The sequence below is a fragment of the Vicia villosa genome, linkage group LG6 (assembly GCF_029867415.1).
Source record: "Vicia villosa cultivar HV-30 ecotype Madison, WI linkage group LG6, Vvil1.0, whole genome shotgun sequence".
Lineage (NCBI taxonomy): Eukaryota > Viridiplantae > Streptophyta > Magnoliopsida > Fabales > Fabaceae > Vicia > Vicia villosa.
In genome coordinates, this window is record NC_081185.1 from 153,862,773 (window position 1) to 153,887,545 (window position 24,773).

At 34.5% G+C, this 24,773-nt stretch overlaps 2 protein-coding genes across 2 annotated transcripts; one reads left to right on the forward strand and one right to left on the reverse strand.

Annotated features, from left to right (window-relative positions):
- Positions 1 to 9,762: 9,762 nt before the first annotated feature.
- Positions 9,763 to 14,025, forward strand: LOC131615045 (uncharacterized). The gene is made up of 3 exons (XM_058886560.1): positions 9,763 to 9,879; positions 11,644 to 12,120; positions 12,340 to 14,025. Exons 1-3 carry the CDS (start codon positions 9,763 to 9,765, stop codon positions 14,023 to 14,025), a joined length of 2,280 nt encoding a protein of 759 aa, XP_058742543.1.
- Positions 14,026 to 21,060: 7,035 nt separating this feature from the next.
- LOC131612832 (gamma conglutin 2-like) lies at positions 21,061 to 22,517 on the reverse strand. The gene has a single exon (XM_058884584.1). The coding sequence runs from the start codon at positions 22,483 to 22,485 to the stop codon at positions 21,244 to 21,246; it is 1,242 nt and encodes a 413-aa protein (XP_058740567.1). The 5' UTR covers positions 22,486 to 22,517; the 3' UTR covers positions 21,061 to 21,243.
- Positions 22,518 to 24,773: the final 2,256 nt, after the last annotated feature.

Consider the following 24,773-nt stretch of genomic DNA (forward strand, 5'->3'; position numbering starts at 1 on the left):
CGTTGAGTGCATTTAATGCTTTGCGTGTTCCGTACAGCATCGCATTTAATGTTATACGCTTTTGTCAACTACCTCGAGCCTTGTTCACGCTGTGTCTACTGACGTAGCCTTTAATAGCTTTTAACGTTCCTTTTGTCAGTCAGCGTAGCTTGCCACTTGTACTTCCTTCTGATCTGATGTTTGTGAATACAACGTTTGAATATCATCAGAGTCAAACAGCTTGGTGCATAGCATCTTCTGATCTTCTGACCTTGAAGTGCTTCTGAGCGTGATACCATCAGAACTTCAGTGCTTCTGTTCTCTTGTTCTTCTGATGCTTCCATAGACCCATGTTCTGATTCTGCTTCGACCATCTTCTGATGTCTTGTCAGACCATGTTCTGATGTTGCATGCTGAACCCTTTGAGACAAAGCTTCTGAGCGCTGAATTATGCGTACTCTTTATATATATTTCCTGAAAAGGAAATTGCATTGGATTAGAGTACCATATAATCTTAAGCAAAATTCATATTATTGTTATCATCAAAACTAAGATAATTGATCAGAACAAATCTTGTTCTAACAATCTCCCCCTTTTTGATGATGACAAAAACATATATAAATGATATGAATTTGCGATCAGAAAGAACAGACGGCAAAAGACAAATTACACAGCTATAGCATAAGCATATGAATATGTCTCCCCCTGAGATAAATAATCTCCCCCTGAAATAAATACTCGAAGAACTTTAATAAAAGACTTCCCTGATTATTTCGGTAGAGACGATCATATAAGCTTCTGTCTTTAGAGAATTCATAGCTTCTGACTTCTGCTTCCATTGGACAGCTTCAGAACTAGAATTTCTTTAGATCCCTAGAACACTCACAGCTTCTGATTCCTGCTTCCATCTAGGACAGCTTCAGAACTTGAATTTCTTTGATCTTCTGAACATTCACAGCTTCTGACTTCTGCTTCCATCTAGGACAGCTTCAGAACTTGAATTTCTGGATCTTTAGAACCTTCACAGCTTCTGATTTCTGCTTCCCTCGGATAGCTTCAGAGCTTTGAATTTCTACCAACATCACTTCATGCTAGATTTGTATCAGAACATTGTTGAATGTACCAGAGCATCATCTGAGCATCTCTACATCCTGAAATATTACAGAACAAAGACTAAACGACAAAAGTCAGCATGAACGAGTCAGAACATAAAATGTATATTAGAACACATGATATGTATCAGAGCCATATAGGCTAAAATAATGTATCAGAGCAAATAGAATTTTGTCAGATCAAATAGACAAATATGGATCAAATTCTATTATCAGTGCTTCTGATCTCTGAAGCTTGACAGCACTCAGCTTGCTTCAGTTTCCATGGTTTAGCTTCTTGTGTTTGCTTTGAAGATTCTCTTCACTTCTTTATACCTGCAAAACACTTAAACCATATAGAACTTGCAGTTCTTGTTAGTAAATGTGTGGGTGCTTTACCTAGCAACTGATAGATTAATCAAATCATTTATCATTTATCTTCTCCCCCTTTTTGTCATAACATCAAAAAGAATATTTCAAAAGATTCAGATGAATAAAACGACAAATAAAATCACTGGAATGTAAAACAGGAAAGTTTTCATTGATAATCAAAACAGATTACAAGAGAGGAATGCAGGAAAACAGATGCAACAAGGAAAGAAAAACTACAAAGACCAAAGGACTAAGATCCTAGCCTACGCAAAATCCGCGCCAGAACATCATGAATCCCGTCAGTGCTTGTAGCTTGCCTTGCCATGAAGGAGCGAAACTCAGCATTGGCTACTTCTTGCGCGTCCAAACGAGAAGCCAGCATAGCTTGATTCTGATGAAGAGCTTCCAAGGTCTCCATCAGAGCTGAGGTTTCACCAGAAGAGGAGGCACCAGTATTTCTGCCAAGAGGGACAGCAATCTCAGCAGGGTGATCTTCTGGGAGATCTTCAGCTTGTGCATCTTCCATTTCCTCATCTGAGTCTGACTCAGAAGTAGCCTTAGCATATTCTGGTTCAGGCAGCTCAGAAGTTCCATCTTCCAACGCTTGAAGAATAGCTGCTAGGTTTGTTGGAGGAGTAGGACCAGCAACTTCAGCAGGATAAACCACTACTGGAAAGACCATGTGAGGTGCTTTTTCAGAAGGGTTCATTCTGAACCAGTTGAACAGCCACTGAAAATCTCCAGTCAGCACAGGAAACCATGGTCTCCACACCACGATGTCTCTGCAGAGATTTTCTTCTTCCAACTCATCTGCTGGTATCTTCCCTTCAAGAACACTTCTGTTCCTGATGAGATGGTGATGGCTGCTTTCACCAACTTCCAACCGAAGACCACGAACACCAGGAGCTTCAGACATAATCCTTCTCTGAGTGTCTGTAGCCTTAGCCAGAAAATCCTGACGAAAGGTATTCCAAAGATTGCTTGTAGCATACTCATCCAGATGGTTAAGGTGAGCAGCACCTAGAATCTCCAACCAGCCATTTACATCAGAATGTAAAAGCTCCAGATATGATTGAGTGGTAGGGGTTGGAGGGTTGACAGTGAACCTGGAGTCGGGAAGAACAACACTATAGGGATTAGGTGTTCTGGTGGGAAAAGGGTGTGAGAGAGATGAGGAAATATCTGATGGAAAGGTTGAAGGAGAGGAGATAACAGATGGTGAAGAAGGTGGTTCCGAGAGGATGAATGAGGAGGAAGAGGTGGTGGAGGTCTTTGAAGAGGGAGGTGATTGAGGGGTACCGTCAAGGGGTTGATACACTTTGAGAGGGTCATAGGTGATCCTTACTCTTTTTGGTTTGGTTTCTGGTTCAGCAGTTGCCTTTCTCTTTTGTTTCCGATCATTATCTTGATTCCTAGAGCTTGACGATGGATTCATGATGAATTTGCAGATATTGGAAACTGCTAGGGTTTATGATATGAATGCAAAGAGAGAGAACGAAAAAGAAACTGAATGCAACGTGAGAGAAATATAAGAGGGAAAAAGAAACGTTTGAAGAATATAAAAAGAAAACTGAAAGAGAGTAAATGATGAAAAGCATTTAATGTTACGTGACGTGAGGAGAGATAATAATGACAAAAGACGTGATTTGCACAGTTACCTAAGTAGACGTGCCCTCAACTGCACGCACGCTTGTCCAGGAATAGTGAACACGTGTTTACCATCTGGATAGCCAGTTACAGCTGTTTTGCTTTTATAGAGATTCTGAATCAACTTAGACAATGAAACGTTAGTAATAACTGAATCACAATTTCTAATTGATTTCTATCAGAACTTCTTATAAAAAATTTCATTTCAGAAGATACTCATACATAAGAACTTCTCATCTTCTCATTATGAGTTTGTTTCTGAAGACCCATTTTTGTACTGATTATATTGAATCCATCTGGTCTAGGAACAAGATCCCAAACATCATTCCTTGTAAACTGATTCAGTTCTTCTTGCATAGCAATTATCCAGTCTGGATCTTCTAGAGCATGATCAACAGAAGTTGGCTCGATCAAAGATACAAGACCTAATTGACAGTCTGCATTGTTCTTAAGGAATGCTCTTGTTCTGATTGGATCATCCTTCTTTCCAAGAATGACATCTTCTGAATGACCAGAGATGAGTCTGGATGATCTTCTGACAGATGGTTCTTCAGAAATGCTTAGATTCTCCAGAGAAGCTGATACTTGATCTTCCGATTCTTTGCTTCTGAGAAGCTCTGCTTCTGATGCGTTGCTTCTTGGCTCAACAACTTCTGATATATCAATATCCCAATCTGCAAAATTATCGAACTGCTTTGGTTTTTCAGAACCAAGCTTATCATCAAACCTGATATTGATTGATTCTTCTACAATCAATGTTTCAGTATTGTATACTCTGTAGCCTTTTGAGCGTTCAGAATATCCAAGAAGGAAACATTTTTGTGCTTTGGAATCAAACTTACCAAGATGATCTTTAGTGTTCAGAATAAAGCATACACATCCAAAAGGATGGAAATATGAAATGTTGGGCTTTCTATTCTTCCACAATTCATAAGGAGTCTTATTTAGAATAGGTCTGATAGAGATTCTATTCTGAATATAGCATGCAGTGTTTATTGCTTCTGCCCAGAAATGCTTAGCCATATTGGTTTCATTGATCATGGTTCTGGCCATTTCTTGCAGAGTCCTATTCTTTCGTTCTACAACCCCATTTTGCTGTGGAGTTCTAGGACAAGAGAAATCATGGGCAATACCATTTTCTTTGAAGAATTCTTCAAAGGATCTGTTCTCAAATTCACCACCATGATCACTTCTGACCTTTATGATTTTACACTCTTTTTCAGATTGAATCTGAATGCAGAAATCAAAGAACACTGAATGAGTCTCATCCTTGTGTTTCAAGAATTTTACCCATGTCCAGCGGCTATAATCATCTACGATGACTAATCCATATTTCTTCCCTCTGACAGATGCTGTTTTGACTGGGCCAAACAGATCAATGTGCAAGAGTTCTAATGGCCTTGAGGTAGAAACAACATTCTTGGACTTGAATGCAGGTTTGGAGAACTTGCCCTTCTGACATGCTTCACAAAGAGCATCTGATTTGAATTTCAGATTAGGGAGTCCTCTGACAAGATTCAGTTTGTTAATCTGAGAGATCTTTCTCAAACTAGCATGACCTAATCTTCTATGTCAGACCCACTGCTCTTCAGAAACAGACATAAGACAAGTCACCTTCTGACTCATAAGATCTTGCAGATCTGTCTTATAAATGTTGTTCTTCCTCTTGCCTGTAAATAGGATTGAGCCATCCTTCTGATTTACAGCCTTGCAAGACTCTTGATTAAAGATTATATCATAACCATTGTCACTCAATTGACTGATAGATAAGAGGTTATGTGTTAATCCTTCTACAAGAAGTACATTAGAAATGGAAGGAGAGTTACCAGACTTTATAGTTCCAGAGCCAATTATCTTGCCCTTCTGATCTCCTCCAAACTTGACTTCTCCTCCGGACTTAAGCACCAGGTCTTGGAACATAGACCTTCTTCCTGTCATGTGTCGTGAGCATCCAGAGTCCAGGTACCATGACATGTTGTGCTTTGTCCTTTTTGCAGTCAAGGATATCTGCAATAGGAATAATCTTATCCTTAGGTACCCACATCTTTTTGGGTCCTTTCTTGTTAGATTTTCTCAAGTTCTGATTGAACTTGGGTTTAACATTGTAAACAATAGGAGGAACAGCATGATAATTTTTAATGTGAGTTTCATGATATTTCCTAGGTTGTGTCACATGCTTTTTAGTGTGTGTTATGTGAAAACTTTGAGCATGTGAAGTGTGCCTAATATCATGGGAGTGGCCATACTTGAACTGATCATACAATGGTTTGTATGTGAATTTCATTTCATCAACAGGTTCAAGTTTGTATGGGGTTTCACCCTCAAAACCAATGCCGACTCTTTTGTTTCCAGACACAGCATATATCATAGAAGCTAGCTGACTTCTGCCAATACTTCTAGATAAGAACTTCCTGAAACTTAAATCATATTCTTTCAGAATATGGTTTAGACTAGGAGTGGATTTTTCTGAATCAGAAGGAGATCCAACATTATTGGATAATTTTAAAAGTTTTTCTTTTAATTCAGAATTCTCCAACTCAAGCTTCTTTGTTTCAAATTCAAATAGCTTTTTCAGCTTTTTGTATTTGAGACTAATCTGAGACTTGAGTTCCAGAAGTTCAGTTAGACCGGAAACTAACTCATCTCTAGTAAGTTCAGAAAATACCTCTTCAGAATCTGATTCTGATGTAGATTCTGATCCGTCATCTTCTGACGCCATCAGCGCACAGTTAGCCTGCTCATCTTCAGAGTCTGAATCATCTTCTGACTCATCCCAGGTTGCCATAAGACCTTTCTTCTTATGAAACTTCTTCTTGGGATTTTCCTTCTGAAGATTTGGACATTCATTCTTGAAGTGTCCAGGCTCATTGCATTCATAGCACATGACCTTCTTCTTGTCAAATCTTCTGTCATCAGAAGATTCTCCACGTTCAAATTTCTTTGAACTTCTGAAGCCTCTGAACTTCCTTTGCTTAGTCTTCCAGAGTTGATTTAGCCTTCTGGAGATCAAAGACAGTTCATCTTCTTCTTCAGATTCTGATTCTTCAGGATCTTCTTCTCTAGCCTGAAAAGCGTTAGTGCATTTCTTGATATTGGATTTTAATGCAATAGACTTACCTTTCTTTTGAGGCTCATTTGCATCCAGCTCTATTTCATGACTTCTCAAGGCACTGATAAGCTCTTCCAGAGAAACTTCATTCAGATTCTTTGCAATCTTGAATGCAGTCACCATAGGACCCCATCTTCTGGGTAAGCTTCTGATGATCTTCTTTACGTGATCAGCCTTGGTGTATCCCTTGTCAAGAACTCTCAATCCAGCAGTAAGAGTTTGAAATCTTGAAAACATCTTTTCAATGTCTTCATCATCCTCCATCTTGAAGGCTTCATACTTCTGGATTAAAGCTAGAGCTTTAGTCTCCTTGACTTGAGCATTTCCTTCATGAGTCATTTTCAAGGACTCATATATGTCATAGGCCGTTTCCCTGTTAGATATCTTCTCATACTCAGCATGAGAGATAGCATTCAGCAAAACAGTTCTGCATTTATGATGATTCCTGAAGAGCTTCTTCTGATCATCATTCATTTCTTGCCTTGTCAGCTTTACGCCTCTGGCATTTACTGGATGTTTGTAACCATCCATCAGAAGATCCCATAGATCACCATCTAGACCAAGAAAGTAACTTTCCAGTTTATCTTTCCAGTATTCAAAGTTTTCACCATCAAATACCGGCGGTCTAGTATAACCATTGTTACCGTTGTATTGCTCAGCAGAGCCAGATGTAGATGCAGGTGTAGACTTTTCACTTTCATCAACCATCTTTTACTGAAGCGTTTTTCTCTTCCTGAATCTTTTCTAAACACGGTTAAGTGCTTGCACCTTAGAACCGGCGCTCTGATACCAATTGAAGGATAGAAAAACACTTAGAAAGGGGGGGTTTGAATAAGTGTAGCTTTAAAAACTTGACAGATAAAAATAAATTGCACAGTTATTTTTATCCTGGTTCGTTGTTAACTAAACTACTCCAGTCCACCCCCGCAGAGATGATTTACCTCAACTGAGGATTTAATCCACTAATCGCACGGATTACAATGGTTCTCCACTTAGTCAGCAACTAAGTCTTCCAGAGTCTTCTGATCACACACTGATCACTCCAGGAACAACTGCTTAGATACCCTCTAAGACTTTTCTAGAGTATACTGATCCACACGATCACTCTAGTTACAACCTGCTTAGATAACCTCTAAGACTTCCTAGAGTATTCTGATCCACACGATCACTCTAGTTCCTTACAACTTAATGTAATCAATTCTAAGAGTATTACAATTGCTTCTTAAAAGCTATAATCACAAACTGTGATATTTCTCTTAACGTTTAAGCTTAATCTCACTAATATATTACAACAGCAATGTAGTGAGCTTTGATGAAGATGAAGATTCTGAGCTTTGATTTTGAACAGAGTTTCAGCAAGTTAATAGGCGTTGTTTTGTTCAGGATCGTTAAAATCATTTACCTTGCTTCACATCAGAACTTCATATTTATAGGCGTTGGAGAAGATGACCGTTGAGTGCATTTAATGCTTTGCGTGTTCCGTACAGCATCGCATTTAATGTTATACGCTTTTGTCAACTACCTCGAGCCTTGTTCACGCTGTGTCTACTGACGTAGCCTTTAATAGCTTTTAACGTTCCTTTTGTCAGTCAGCGTAGCTTGCCACTTGTACTTCCTTCTGATCTGATGTTTGTGAATACAACGTTTGAATATCATCAGAGTCAAACAGCTTGGTGCATAGCATCTTCTGATCTTCTGACCTTGAAGTGCTTCTGAGCGTGATACCATCAGAACTTCAGTGCTTCTGTTCTCTTGTTCTTCTGATGCTTCCATAGACCCATGTTCTGATTCTGCTTCGACCATCTTCTGATGTCTTGCCAGACCATGTTCTGATGTTGCATGCTGAACCCTTTGAGACAAAGCTTCTGAGCGCTGAATTATGCGTACTCTTTATATATATTTCCTGAAAAGGAAATTGCATTGGATTAGAGTACCATATAATCTTAAGCAAAATTCATATTATTGTTATCATCAAAACTAAGATAATTGATCAGAACAAATCTTGTTCTAACAGTAAGTAGTGGCACCTATGTTTCTGTGAAGCAATTGGACATGCTTCCAAGCAAGGTTCCTTCAGGACGTCGTCATCTTCAAGCAAGGTTTCTACAAACTTTCCACAAAACCTTCCAACTAATATTTAAAAACATTCTGTCAACTTATTCATAGTTAATATAAGTTTCCAAGCAGAAACAACATATATTGTACTAAAAGTAACATCTAACATCATCAAAATACTTTCCATGCATTGCAAAAGCTAAAAAATAGTTTTTCTCGACGTATCCAACAGAAAAATTGTAGCATAATAGCTAATAACACTGGACATCTAAATGCACAAAAACAGAACTAAGTCAAATTTGTTAAGCTCAAAAGATATTGAAATCCAACAAATCACCAGAATCTCATGCCTCAGTTTCGTGCTAACCCGTTCGAACCTATGCAAACATCGAGAAAGTTTTGACCAATCTTATAACCAATGAAGCTTTATCAGTATATTTAATTTCTCCCGTTACCCGTTACCCATTGCAGAAGCTTTATGAAAGCATATGATATCACCATTGTCTAACTGCATTCATTCACACCTAAAAATCAAAGGGAAAAAGGTTTAAAAATATATATTTCAGCTAGTTTTTAGTGAAGAGATATTGCTTCAGCGGTGTGGTAAATTTTATTTACTAAATAGGTTAGGTGAAATAATAACACCAGTGAACAGAAGAATAATACTAACATACCAAAATTACGGCATTTGTTAAAACTTGTGAAACAAAGAAATAAGTTGCCATATGCCCGTTCACCGACTCCCTTTCTCCTTTGCTGAGACATTTTATCAAACACCATGCGTGCAATAAAGAAAGTGTAAAATAAACTAACACATTAGCCCTTAAAGAATTCAATCAAATATAGCTTAAAATTAAAACTTACAAACTTACTCCAAACTAACTATTACCTGTTATTTGAGTTATCAATCAAAAGGGCATGCCACTCCAAATTTGAAATCTACACCTATAAACAACATCAGAAGAAAAAAAAAGATAAAGTTGGAATCGAATCTGTTTTAGAATAATAATCGTCGTCCGCTGCGAACCAACACCGACATAGTGTAAAACCTACTCTTTTAAACAACCAATTTCTTCCTTGGACAACCTCTCCGTAATAACCTACAGTAACCCAAGATTCAAAACCCATAAAGATTACATTTTTCCAATGAATATAACAAAACAAAGAAAATCGATGATTCAAAATCCAAAAAATATTGAATTTTTCCAACAAAAATACAAAAAGAAAGAAAACCCTAAAATTGAAATCTCAATAACTATCAAACATACCATTGAATCAGCAGATGTGGATTATTTAGACCCCAAACGGTGGATGCCGATCACAAATGCGACGAAAGCAAACTGACATCTATAGGAAGACTTCGAGCCATTCTTTTCCCTTCGGCTAGAGTTTCGTTAGCAATATTGTTAATAACAAATGTAGATTTGTTTTTGAAATCATAAAGTCATGGGAAAGAGGAAAAAAAGGAAGAACGAAGAAGATTAGAAGACAGAAGAGGAAAATGGAAAGATGAAGATGAAGCGCAGTTTGGTGAGAAATGAGGAGGGAGAAAAGGGGAAGAAGGAAGTAAAAGACAGACTAAGATTGAAGAGGCATGGGAAAGAGGAAGCTGCAATGATAAGACAGGTTGAGTAAAGCAAACAGTAAGATTGGGTTTCCAAGGAAGAAAAAAAAACGAAACAGCTTTTTGGTTTTGTTGCAAGAAAGATGAGTTAGTGGAAGGTAACATAAAAAGAGCAAGATTTGCAAAGACAACATCCACGTGGCTCAACATATAAGCAAAGGGGCATTTTGGGATTTTCCAGAACATCAAACTTTCTTATATTGTAGATTATGGCCCTAATAGAGGAAAAAAAAGGTCTTTCTTAGAGGATCAAAATATGAGCATCTTCATCTATATCCATGACTACGAAATCAATGAGAATGTACAGCTGACCAATTTTCATGGGGACATCTTCCAATATTCTTATCGGGTATTCTATGGATTTAACAGCTAGCTGTAAGGACATTTTTATAGGTTTGACTTCACAAAGGTCGAGTCTTTTGCAAATTGAGAGAGGCATTAGACTGACGCTCGCTCCAAGATCACACAGGGCTTTGTCTATGACACTATTACCAATGACCTAGAGAATTGAGAAACTTCTTGAGTCTTTCATCTTTGGAGCTAGATTGTTATGAATGATAACACTACACTTCTTTGTGAGCGCCACCGTACTAGTGTCATCGAGCTTTCGCTTGTTTGACAATATATCTTTCAAGAATTTGGCATATGAGGGCAAGGATAAATGTATCAAACATAACATCCTAAGTCCTAACAAAATCATGTCAACTATTTGAATCTCATAAGGTCCCTACATAGAAGTATATGTTCCCCAATCATTTAAAATAAGGGGAAAAACTGACTTGAGAAATATAAGCAAAGCACAAGGAGTTTTACTCTTTTTAAATCAATACTACAATACAATAGAACTAAACTCAACTCGCGTGTTTCAAAAGTAAGCAAATAACACAAACCTTACTACTTCATTCTGCTGCTTCTTTCGTTCCTTCATCATCTCTTTCACAGGTTCGTTCTCTTTCTTTCCCTTTCTCCTTCTACCTTACATTACACTATCTTCTTCTTGCATTATCAATCATCTTCATCACTCGTTTATTCCTTTTGCTTACTTTTGCTATTATCATGTATACTTGTTGTTCCTTTCAAAACATCAAAGATTCATCAACGTTCTTCTGTTATGTGATGTTATGTATGTGATAAAAACATTGATAATCACAAACAAATGTTTATTTTGATTGATTGTTTGCTTGTAAATTGTGTGTGTGTGATCAATCTTAATCTTCATGTATGTTCTTCATTTATCAATGTGCTTTTTGTTATTATCTATTTTTCTTATTCATTCTCAACATGCAATCAAGGGGTTTTGGCTTTCATGATCTAGGGTTCATTCTCTTGTTTCTTTCTAATCTAAATCATTCATCTTTTCCCTAAATCATTGTTGAAATGTATTTATTTATGTTGAACCTATTTCATGAATAGTCACAGTGGTGAAGTCAGGGTTTTCATGTATTGGCAAATTTGTATTCTAAACTTTGTTCTGTTTTAGGTTCCTTAGGGATAGTTGAATGGATATTGGATAATAAGAGTTATAAAATCTCAATTCTTTCAATCAGTAGTAGTATATGATGTTTTGAAAAATCAGTGGCCGGTTAAATACGAGTAGCTTGTGATTAACACTTCCAATTACTGTTTTTTTATGCCTAGTTACATCTCATGTTTTATAGATGCTCCTTCATGATTTTATCTAATCTTCATTTCCTATATCACATTTCTTCCTAACCCTTGATTCGAGTTTATACTTATCATCCCTATTTTCCTATTTTTCTTGACAGATGATGTCCTTCGCAGAGCGTGCTATTTATGGAGACGCTGTACTCAGTCCTAAAATAGGTCCTGACCACCAGGCGGAAATTTTTTCAAATTCAGACCAACTTTCACTTCCAATGAATCCGGCTTATTCAGAAGAAGATGTGTATGATGAATCATTCTCTTCTTCAACTTGTTTGCCTGTCTCGGTTGCATGGAGTGATGCTGACGCAGAAAGTTTGGTACTTGGTTTGTTAATTTTTGGGAAGAATTTTACTCAGATTAAAAAATTCTTAGAGAACAAAGGGATGGGGGAAATTCTCTCATTTTACTATGGAAAGTTTTACAAATCTGATGGATATCGTAGATGGTCGGAATGCAGGAAGTTAAAAGGGAGAAAATGTGTGATAGCGAAGAAACTTTCTACCAAAATGAGGCAAAATGACCTATTGTCTCGCTTGAATCCTCATGTCTCTAAAAAATCACAAGAGACTTTGTCTAAGGTATTCAATTGTGCAATCTCATCTCTTCCTGTTTTGTGCATTTGATACAATGGTAATTGTAATGGAATTGCTGAGTGAGTTGTCATTTTATTTTGATGAACCATGATGATTTGAAACTTCTATGCCAATTACTAGTACTTTTTTTTATAATAAATTTAAACAATTCCAGTTATATATATCATTAGTTTCAGTCCTCACTTTGCTTATATTTATACTCAGGTTTCTAAGTCATTTGTGGAAGGCAAAACTTCTCTAGAAAAATACATATCTTCTATCAAGTCTATTGTTGGACTTGGCGCTCTTGCAGAGGCAGTAGGTATTGGAAAGGAGAACGGAGTCCTTACTCGGTTTGATTTGGAACCTAGGAAGAACAGTTGTGAGGAGTTTTCAGCACCATCTTGCAAAGCTTTGTCTTCTCTTGGACCGGGTGATATCGTACGATCTTTGACAGGAGGCTTTCGGCTGAGCAAAACCAGAATTAATGAACTATTCTGGGAAGCTGTTTGGCCCCGCTTACTGGCAAGAGGTTGGCACTCCGAGCAACCAATGAATCAAGACTATGTTACCTCCAAAGATGATCTGGTTTTTCTTATTCCCGGCGTTGACAAGTTTTCGAGGAGAAAACTTTTGAAAGGGCAACATTACTTTGATTCTGTTAGGGATGTCTTGAGCAAAGTAGTAGCTGAACCAAATATTATTGTGCTTGAAGAAGAAGAAGTTGAAGAAGGAGGATCAAACGAAGATGATTCCTCCGACGATCATCGGCAATGTTACCTCAAGCCTCGATCTTCTACTTTCAATAAAGATCATACAAGTTTGGTGCATGGCGGAAAGCCATCTGATTTAAGGGAATCGAAATATGTTCCATCTAATAGAGTGCATACACTTGAGGTAGATGTTGATGGTAAAAGATATAAAGGGAACACATATACTAGGAGAGTAAACCATAACAAGGATATGTCTAAAAGCAATACACAGAGGTCAACAAAGCTATCAGTTATTGATACCAATAGACTTCCTGAAAGAAAACTATTGAAGGTGAAACAAAAGAGATATCCGCCTGTTGAATTGAAAGATGCTTCTGCTATGACTACCGATCCTCTAGGCGAAAGTAATGGTGGCTCTTCAGCAAGGATGGTGGAATCTAAGATTCTGATATATGGCAGAAAGGAAACTGATAAAACTGATAGTTGCATTGGTGTATCTAACAGTGGAGTTTCCGTTAAAAAAGAAGCACATGATAATCGTGATAATGATGCAAACAAGATGGTCGAAAGCCAGAAAAATCAACACACCTGCGTGTTTGATGATAGTCAACTGAAGAGGATCTTAAAGCTTCATCAGTTCAATCGTAGAGTAAGATCAGGTGATTCTAATCATGCCGCTGTTCCTACTAAAAGGAGGAGATTGACTGCTTGTGTCAAGGCAGAGAATCGCCGCGTCGTTCAGAATCTTTCAGGAGATTTGGGATCAGATAAAGTAGGATTCTCTTATTCTTCTAGCTTCCTAAATGCAAACCAAAATGTTTGTGATCCAATTTGCCACCAGAAGAATGGAAGTTCAACCGCTTCATCAGAAGACAGAAGTAGCAGCCACAATGACAGTTTTCAATGCATGAGCGCTTCTTGTGATGAAGTCGAGAAATCTGTGTCTTTCACCTTCAGCATACAGGCTGATATAAATCCAAGGAGACAAAGCAACAGAAACAGCAAATTGACAGTTAAAGCATTTGAAAGTTTAGCAAATGAATTCCTGCATGTGGCCAAGAGACAGAAAAAGAATGATATCCAGACACACACTGATATTTTCAATCCTTGCCGCAAGCCTCGCACAAGAGGCAAAACAAGGCCGCATCGTAACAGCATTGTTTTTCAACATTTAAATGGAGATGGCAGTGCTAGCTAATTATTTGCATACTTGGTTGAGTTAGAGAGTAGTGTTCAGAAGTGATTATATTTGAAGGTATCAGGACATGTTTCATAACAAATTGGTTTTGAATGTACTGATGCTTCTCCTTGCCTGACTTACAAATTGTATTCTAAGGCTGCCAAATGATTAGGCATACTTTTATGTTAATTTTTTTTTTGTTTTATTTGTGTTCTTCTTCCATTCATTTATACAACATTTGTTTCTTATAATTTCTTACAATTTCATCTTAGTATAATTTCAATACCAATGAGATGAATAATGTTGTTGTTGGAATTAGTGAATTGGGTATGTTTAGTTCTGTATTGGATCAAAGTAAGTCCTTATCAAAGATGATAGAGCACAACAATAAAAAAATTATAAAATAATTTTTTGAAAATCATTTAAGGTTAATATTTTTTTATAATCATTCCGATGCCACCAACGTATCCGTACGCTTCAAGGTTAATATTTTTTTACAATATTTTTTATTATATGCATTATATTTTAATTATTTATTCTTACATATGTTTATAGGAACGTGGACTGAAAAAAAGAAAAAAATTTCAAAAAAAATTTTATTGTTTAAATAATTATTTTTAATTATTAACTAATTTTATTAATTAAAAATGATTTAAAATCATTTAAAAAACGTTTAAATAATAAAAACGAAAATAAAAATAAAATATTGGTGCCCTCCATTTCAAACGGCGGCCACATGAAGGACGCTGCCACATCCGTCATTTGGAATGGCGGTCAGTCAGAAAAAGTCAAAAAAGATAGCATTTGAGGAATTTTTTTTCAAAGGGTGGCATTTAGGGAATATATTTTCGTGCATGTGGCCTTTGGGTCAAAAATCCTGATGGTGTCACCATCTTCATTCCTAACAATCACTCATAGACCCCAAGTTCCATCTTTAATGAGATCCGCGTACGTGTTGCCCTTTAACCAACCATCCTTTGGAGGTATCCATCTAATTTCCTTGTTAACGTCTTCAATTCTACTTTTTAAGCTTACTTTTAACACATGTTTGTTGTCTAGGGTATGGAACTCTTGGGGGTTAATTTGGACCTTCTTTAACTCTTATGAAGGAATGATTCTTTCTTTGTCTGACTATATCCTTAGGTCCAAATCTACAAAATTAACCTCATCTTCGTCCGACTGTGGCGCAATGATAACAACTATATTCACCCTTTTGACCCTTAGATTATCCTCATAACACCTCATGGTGGTTTCTTGATCCCCTTAGACCACGCCAATACGATCACCCAACAACTGATATTTCATGCATATATAGAGAGTTGGTATGGTGGCCCTCAAAAGGTTGAATGCGGGTCGCTCGATGATGATGTTGTACGAGCACAAGGATTCTACCACAAGATACTTGGCCTTAATCATCTTGGAGTTCATAGTGATATAGCCCTTCACATGGACATGATCACATGATAAGCCTACCAAAGATCCTTTAAAGGGTTAGACCTCAACGTGACCTAAAAAGGATTGAATTTGAATATGATGATAGTGATCTGGTGAAGATGATGAATGGTGAGAAGGATTTGCCTTGTAACAATGTCGAAATAACATGAAGATCTATGTGGAAGATGAGGGAGAGCTTTGAAGCGATTCGTTTTAGCCACAATCTTAGAATTAATCATGAAATGACACACAATCTTGCTAGAGTTTAGGTTAGAAAATTTCCAAAAGCTTGGAAATCAGATAGCTCTAATGGACTCAAAGCCCAATTGTAAACTCTTTTTGTTTTGAGTAATGAGCAATTTACTTTTTAGTAAAAATAAATAAATTTACTATGATATTGTTTGTTATATTTTTTAATAGGCCAATAACTTTAATAAGAAGAAGGGGACAAGATACAAAAAGAATGGAGGAATAAATCTTGAGCCTAAGTATAATTTGTGAATCTAAAATAAGAAAAGTCTATCTTGTTGTGAATAATGAAAGGAATGAGAAAATGAGTGGAAAGTTCCCGTAGCAGAAGCGGTTGAGAAGAATAATCAAAGGAGGCAAGCTTGTCAGCACATTTATTACCTTTACGGAAAGTGTGGGTGACAAGCAAAGTTAAGGACATGAGCTTAAATTTACAATTGAGCAAATTTTGCACACCTCCCACGACACAAGAGAATGGTCCTTGAGGGCAAGAAGCAGAACTGAGAAGTCTGTTTCAAACCAAATCCAGTTCCACGAGAATTTATGAGGAAAAACAACTGCTTGGATGAAGTCCCCATAACTCATCATGAAATGAAGAACAACTTGTAATCAAACCAACAACAAAATCTCCCATCGAGTTTCTAAACAATCCAACACATGAAGCCTTAAGAGACACAAAAGAATCATCAACGTTACACTTGAGCTAATCCCCCAAAGGAGGTTTCCAAAAAACCTCCACAATCTTAGGAGCCTTAGGAGGGTGAATGAACACTCTAAAATTCTTAATGATGTTAAAGTCATGCACAAAATAATTAGAGGCTTTCTTAGAGATATTACCAAAGAGAAAGACTTCAACATGAATCCCACTCAAGTTGGAGGAATTTTAGCGAAGTCTCTGCAATTGACAAGTTGGAAAGGATTGTTCGATATTCAGACAAGAATTTGCAATATAAACACTAAACATGACAACTAACAAGAATTGGTGTCTAGTTTGGAGAATCAAGATTATGTCTTTCTATATTTTTATAGTTCATTACACTCTAATGATATACTGGAGAAATGGAGCATGGTTTAGTAAAGCAGAGCAGTCCATGTAGAGTAATGGTGTCTCTAGTGCATTTTTTTGTTGCTTTTGTTTGCAATGAATATGAAAACAGTTGTAGGAGTCGATACAATAGTCCCACATCGTTTTAGGTGAAGAGAATTTTGATGTTTAAATATATTAAACAAACTTAACATTTAAATCACGTGTGGGTTGGAGTGGAGAGACTTTGAAAATGACTGGACTATAGGCCCAAAATTATTATTTTAAAATAAGTCTTAAATAAATTGCTAAATAAAATTTATCTTTAATAATGTTCAAAATATATTTATAAAAAAACTTAATTAAAAAAATTTAATAAAAAATTATCTTAGTCAATATTGTCATAGAGGAATCAAAATGCTAGAGGGATTCTAGGATAGCTAGAGTTATTACTCTGTAGGCTTTTTGTCTTTTGGGCTTAGACCTTTTTGTTAAAAAAAAAAAAAGAAGTGAATTTAAACCTTAATTTTTTATTCAATTTTTATTAAAATATTAATTAAAGAATGAAGGTTTTCATCAAAATCAACAGGCTCATTTACATAAACATTGAATAGTTTTTTTCTATCTATAAAATTCTAAAAATTGTCAATAAATTTAATTCTCTAATCAATATTTTTAACTCTCGTGATTTCCTTGAGAATTCTTATATTTAAGGATGAAAATAGTGATATTTATATCATTCTTAATTTATTACGTTTAACTAAATATTTATAATTTGAGTGAAGACTTATGTTGGTCCTTCACAAATATTACACGAGTTAAATTAGTCCTTCATAATAAAATAGACTCAATTTAATCTTTAAAAAATTTAACCAGATTATATTAGTCCTTCTATTAATATTTTTTTCAAACCTGTTTTTTTCTAGTTTTAAACCGTGATTGGACTCCGACGTTAGATTTTATTTATTTTTCATTTTTTAAATACTAAATTGATTTTTATTTTTAATTTCATTTTTAAACAATTATAAATTAATAATATAAAAAAGTCAAAATTATTTCTTATTTGAACTCAGGCTCATGTGGTTAATCTTAAACAATTCTAAATTTAAAATAAAAAATACAAAATTTGTATCAATATGGTCACCAACCTAATTCCCTTCAGATTAAATGACAGAATGATAATCACTTTATTAACAATAGAAATTGATTTATCTAGTTGTAAATGATAGTCACTTTATTTACAATAGTAATTGATTTGTTTAGTTGTAAATGATAGTCACTTTATTATCTATAGAAATTGATTTGTCTAATTGTAGAGTGAAAATCATTCATTTATCCTGAAGGGACTTGAATTTGAGACCTCATAGATAAAAATTTATGTATATAATTTGTTAATAATAATACAAATCATAGAAATTACTTGTTTAAAAATTACTTTATAAGAAACAATTTTGACTTTTTTGATATTATTCATTGAAAACCGTTTAAAAATGAAATTAAAAATAAAAATTAATTTAGTATTTAAAAAATAAAAAATAAAAAAAAATTCAACGTGTTAGTCCAGTCACGATTTAAAAGTACGAAAAAAAACCGATTTAGAAATAAGAAAAAACCGATTTAAAAAAATATTAGCAGAATGACTAATATGATCCGGTTAAATTTTGTAAGGGATTAACTTACGTCAATTTTTTTGTGAGGGACTAATTTGATTCTGTAATATTTGTGAGAGATCAAAATGGGTCTTCCCTCTTATAATTTTTATTTTATTTTTATCTTTTGAAGTATATAATATGAATTGGTAAATTATTTTAGAATTGACAATATTTTGTTTTCTATTATTTAAGTTAATCATAGTTGTAAAAAATAATCATAAAAAAGAGACTAAAATCATAGGCCATTAAATCTATGCAAATTATGGCAAAAGAATTAAGGTTTAAAATCCAATCAACCGATTTTTCTATGCCATATAAATATAAATCAATCAAAATATTCTAAAAATAGTATAATCAAATATGAGGAAATCAAGTGACATTTATATATATATTTTTTCAAATCAGCAAAAAGAATAGTTTATTTTATATTGAATTCTAGGTTTCTACATATAGTTTCCACGACCACACTTATAGTTATCTCTCTCAGTTTTTTCACCTATCATCTCTCTAGTTTTTTCTGTCCTATCACACAATAACCAAATTATGAGTAATCATGTAAGTAATTTACCATATTTCTTGTTCATATTTCTCTGTTTTATTTTTTTTATTGTTGTTAACTTTGTTTTCTCTGCAGTATTGTATTTTCAAGGCCTGTGTGAAGAAAATAAAAAAGAAGATAAAGAAGTTGTTGAAAATCCAAGGTACACTCTTTACATTATTTTATAAAATCGAATAAAAATAATGTTTCAGGTAAGAAATATTCGTTAAAAAATTTTATAAAGAATATTTAAATTTTGAATGTTAAATTAATTTTTATTATTTTTGAAGAAATTATCATTATAAAAGTTATTTCTAAAAATAACTTTTAAAAATTTAGAACTATTTTCAAAAGGATACCTATAGTCAAAATAGTTAAATTTTAGTATATATTGCATGTGTTGGTCTGCAAAGAAAATTGATTTTTTTTTTTAATGAATAAATAGTGTGAAATTGATTCTGACTAAACACGAATCGAAGGTAAAATAATTTATATTTACATATAAATTTATAAGAATTATGTTTAGATTCAAAAATTATAAATTTCAACTTAAATAGGATCAATTTTAAAGATATAATCAATTATATTTTAAAAATTAACTCTATGTCTTTAAAATTGATATTAAATATATTTATATTTCATGTAAATATTTATTCTAGAAAATACTTGTTTCAATTTTAGTGATTTAAATTTTGTTAGAGTTAGTGAGGTTAGTTGTTATATTTGTTATATATAATTATTAGTTAATTAATTTTGTTAAGATTTTTTTTTAAAGATAAGTTGATAGTGATTACTTGTTAGTATATATTTAAATCAATAATACACAATTTATTCATCTATTATTTATGAATAGATTAAACTCATTAATAACTAAGATTTATTTTCTTAATTTGATAAAAGTCTTTCTTTTTAGTACTTAAATATTTTTTATGCTAATGTATTAATTTATAATGGATATATTTTCTTGTGTTGTCTAGGTGTGGATTCTTTGAATATAGATGAAGAGAAAGGAAAAGTAGGAGTAGTACGTAATGTGAATCCAAATGAACTCATAAATCCTCTAAAAAAGTCTAGCAAACATGCTCAAAAATGTGTTGCTCATAAACCAGTAGCTGAACCTTCCAACAAAAAATCAAAATCCAGTTCCAATTCAAACAATAAGGGCAAGGAGCACGGTGATAAAAGAAATGACAATGTTATCCCTAGTCATCATCCTCATACTAAGGGCAATAACGGAAATAGAAATAAGGGCCTCTCAAGAGATCCTATGATGAGTAATGCTGGTGCACATCAGATGATGATGCAAATGCCACGTTCATATGGACAACAAATTCATGACGATGCCAATGAGGAATCAACAAAATGCACATATCAACATGTTTCCACCAATGCATGGTATTCCACATCCTTCCAGGATGCATGGTATGCAACATCCAGCTATGATGCATGGTATGCCACATCCTTCCATGATGCACGGTATGCATCATCCTTCCATGATGCATGGTATGCAACATCCATCTATGATGCATGGTATGCCATATCCCCCATGAATTACATGACACCACCCCGCCACCTTTAAAGGAAAATCAGAATATTTTTGAAGAAATATGTATATTTTTTCTTAATATTTGTATGTTTGATTGAAGTGAGAGATAATGTTCTTTTCAAGGTTCTTCCATAATTTATTTTAAGAATTTTACTATTAGCATTCTTGTTTTTATTTTTGTTGTTTCTCAATGGATCTTATAATTATTTTAAGAATGTGAGGATTGTTTTTCACATTTCTAATATAACTCTATTCTACTGATGTGTGAATAAGTTGTTTGGTTTGTTATTTACTTATCTTTATATCTAAACATTTTCTTATAATGATCTTGGCCGTTTGAGCCTAAGGGCCGCAAGGACTATTAACATTTTTGTAATTTGTTCCTTTGTCTTAGCGTATGTAACTCTTATCAAAACGATTACATGAATCACTGTCGAGTCAATCTCGTGGTCGGCCGAACTCGCAATGAGCTCGCCTATATCCACCACATTACTCAAGACAAACATAGGTTATAATTACGAGTATATTAAGTATATTAGTACACAATCTCTTAAGCACGGGGTTTGTAATGCACGAGTGATTAAATAAGAAAATATAACAGTACACGATATCTCAAAATAGAAACACTTTCCATTATAATGATGCATGAGACAAAAACTTACAACAAATTAGTGTCTAAACAAACAAAACAACACAAGTAGGGTCTTTATTATTCATAACTTCAAGATCTTATTCTTGACTACTTTATTAACCATAACAACAACAACCAAAAAACAAAGTAGATGCTTATCATCTATGGAGCATTGGTGAAATCAAAGAGATCAGAACAATTGACTCCTTTCTTTTCAGAAACCCTCAAGAAATTATTAAACCCTAGCCTTGACTTAACAAGATCAAACACCAACACATTTTCTTCCAACTGATGACTCCCAATAGAAATCACAGCCTTAGGCTTCAACCCACCATTCACAAAACCTAAACAAAGAACCTCATTTGGTTGCTCAACCCACAAATTTTCAACATAAGTTGTCCAAGCCACATCAGGCTTGTCCAACACAAACTCAACAACAAGAGGGACTATAGTCTTTGTTGTATCATAACACAATCCAAAGGGTGCCACAGGATTCACCTTTGCTTGTTTTGGAATCTGCGCACTAACTGTTTGAATTAATGCCTGAAAGAGAGTTTGATGGAGTGTTGTGTAAGGTATTGCAGTACTGATCAATACTCCACCTTCTGGATAGTTTGATAAGATGGATCCACTCACTGGAATCACGGTTTTTGCGTTAATTCTTATGGAGGTTAATTGTGTACGGTATTCTCCTTGTTGGGTTACTGTTAATGGGGTGTAAACCAAGTGCTTGAAGATCTTAGGGTTCTTGTTGTAGTTATTCGGTGTATCCCCGAAGAGTATAGCTCCGTTTGACTTTGGATTGCGAGAGAGACACAGGCTGAATTGGTGTTGTAAACCAAAATTGGAAAAAAGTTGATTTGGTAGTGAAATGGGTGAATGGCCAAGCCCCGCGACTCCTTGAACGTTGTTTGGTAGACCCCTTTGGGCTAAAAAGGATGGTGCACAAGAGAAGAGAAACTGCGGGACAGTAACCAATGGGCCGGGCTTAGATCCACTGGTGGCGTAGATGCCCAAGACATCTTGGGCTAGTTTACCCGCGGCAGTTTGTTGAGTGATCGGGTTTGACGAAATGAGCACACACGTGTTGTTTTGGCATGTGTGAGCATTGGCTCTAGAGCATTGTGTGGAGTGGCAAAAGGGTGCTAGGTAGGTTGAAGATGAGTAGTGTTGTTCACAGTTAACCCATACATGTTTGCCGTTGAGGTCGATGAGAACCGGGACGTGCGTTATCGGGGTTCTTTTGTGGATGTTGGTCCAATGGAGTCCAGTTGAAGGGTCTTGTTGAACTGGTAGGACCAATAGATTTGGTTTTGGGGGGTGAGATAGAGACTTTGATGAGACTAGTAGAAAAGAGCAAAAGAGAGAAATGAGGAGAAAATGAAGGATAGAAAATGAAGCCATGTTTCGGTTTGAGATGAGATATGATGAAGCTGGTGAATTGATGTGTATATATATATAGAAGAGATGAATTGTTTGGAGTGTATAATTAGCTGTTGAGATTGTGACATTAATTTGGAAGTGTTTGTGAGTTGTGAGTTTCCAGAATAATGTTTGGCAGGTAAGAAAACAAAGGGTGCATGTGAGTGTGAGAGAGTGAGGGATTACTTGGCAGCTAGAAGAAAAGCTTAGTTGCATGGTATGCAAATTTCATTTGTTTTTATGTAAAGGAGGTGGTGCATTATTGTTGGTAACTTGTTTGGTTTGGATTTTTGTCAAGGATTCTGTGTTTGTAATGTATCAATCTATTGCATGCAACACTGTTTGGCTTTGATTTTGGGATAGTCCTATACAATATATTGTGTTTTAGATTGTTATTGCAAATAACCCTAAGTAGATCTTTCCGTGGATATACTTTAATCAAGACAGATGTGTTTATCTATAGAATGGTAATTGGGTTTAGAGATCATTAACAATAAAGATACAAGTTGATAGTAAAAGTCATGATGTTCTAAGACCACTCAAACATGAAACTGTAAAAGTGAAATGTTTACACCAGTCACATTACATGCTATCAATTAGTTCCACTAAACTATATGAACTCAAATACACTTTTTGTGTGGTAGAGGTGTACCAGTCACATTACATGCTATTTTTTTTGTTGTTGATGACGATTTGCGCTAACATGCATGTGCCCAATATTCCTATGTGCTCTAAAGATTTTGCTAATATTTCATAGAAGTAGTTCCACTTGACATTCTTTTGGTGTATCATCCAAATCATACACCGGTCATAGGGATATGAAAATCTTTAAAATCTTTATAGCTTGGCTTCTCAATAATATAGCATCTAGTACTTCTCAAGTACACTAAAGAAAAGATACAAAAAAACACAACAAAAAAACAATTAATTAATTTGTACTACTAGATCTAACAAGTGACTTGTTTTTACCATATTAAATCTTCTTAAATAGGATCTTCAATTGTAAAGGTTGGGTTGTCACATGCTTGTTTCAATTGGCTTAAGTCTCATTTTCTTTGATGTTTTACAAATTTATTTATTCTCATGGACTTTTACAACCCGACTTGTCATATATAAATATTTTATTAGAAATTTAATTTAAGAATTACATATATTTTACTCCTTACAATGTAACTGAGTTTTATTTATCCTTCGTATTATATTTTTTTATCTCCCCTTATAATATAAAGATTCTTTTGTTTTGTTCACTTAGTTGACAATTTGGACACTCAATCTCCAGTTTTGTTGATGAAGTCTATCTATGTGTTTTTTGTCTTTATTTAATTAGTGACATGTAAATGTTTAATTAGTTCATACTTGTCATGTCATAATTTAAAATAAAAGATAAAAAGATATTTGTATTAGATTTCCTTTTAAAAAAAGTATTTGATTTAGGGTTTCCACTATTTTCCTCATTCCATCGTTTTATACGTGAAAATAACCTTCGCATCACATAGTTACTTCGACCTCCCTTTTTCCTCCATGTCGAACACCTCCGGTTCATCTTGTTCTATCAGAGTTATTCATATGCAACACCCGAACATTGTGTCTTCCTCTCTATTTCCTCTGAATGTCGCATTTTCTTGGTGGACTTCAAAGCTCCGACGAATGACGGAGCTCGAATGCAATAGTTTCTTCTAGTGATCTCGTTTCTTTCATAGTGCCCTCTTTCTTTCTCTCTCGCTTCCATTGTTTTCGTACAAGCAACACACTGTGAGTTCAATTACTACAATCGTCATGATCAGGGCCAACTTTAGACTACGGCAAGTAGGCCCATGCCTAGGCTCTCAAAAAGTTGGCCTTATAAAGATTTCAAGTTTGATATAATTTTAAAATCATAAATTAACTTACATAGTAATTTAAGAATTTTATAAATTACTTAAAATTATCTTTTAAAAATTTTTGATCCTATAATAAATAGAGAGTAGTTTATTTTTATTTTGTGACCCTATAATAAACAAAATGTAGTTTATCTTTATTTTTTTAGTATTATTTTGTTATAATTTTTTAGATTTTAAAATATCACTTAAAATTAATATTATTTTAAAAATTAATTTTTAAAATTAATTTTTTAAAAAAGAATGTGAATTTGATTATATTAAAATCTTTGATGATAAATATTTAAATAACTAAATGTCAATATTATTCTTTTAAATATAAAAGAATAATTGAAAATAACTTCTAATATTTAAAAAAAAAATCTCATAAAATCATTCAATATTTAAGAGTTA

Coding starts and splice junctions, on each gene's coding strand:
- LOC131615045 (XM_058886560.1), top strand. CDS start 9,763: ATGAAGATGAAGCGCAGTTTGGTGAGAAATGAGGAGGGAGAAAAGGGG. Junction 9,880..11,643: donor AAGCTGCAATGATAAGACAG/GTTGAGTAAAGC, acceptor TTTTCTTGACAG/ATGATGTCCTTCGCAGAGCG. Junction 12,121..12,339: donor CACAAGAGACTTTGTCTAAG/GTATTCAATTGT, acceptor ATTTATACTCAG/GTTTCTAAGTCATTTGTGGA.
- LOC131612832 (XM_058884584.1), bottom strand. CDS start 22,485: ATGGCTTCATTTTCTATCCTTCATTTTCTCCTCATTTCTCTCTTTTGC.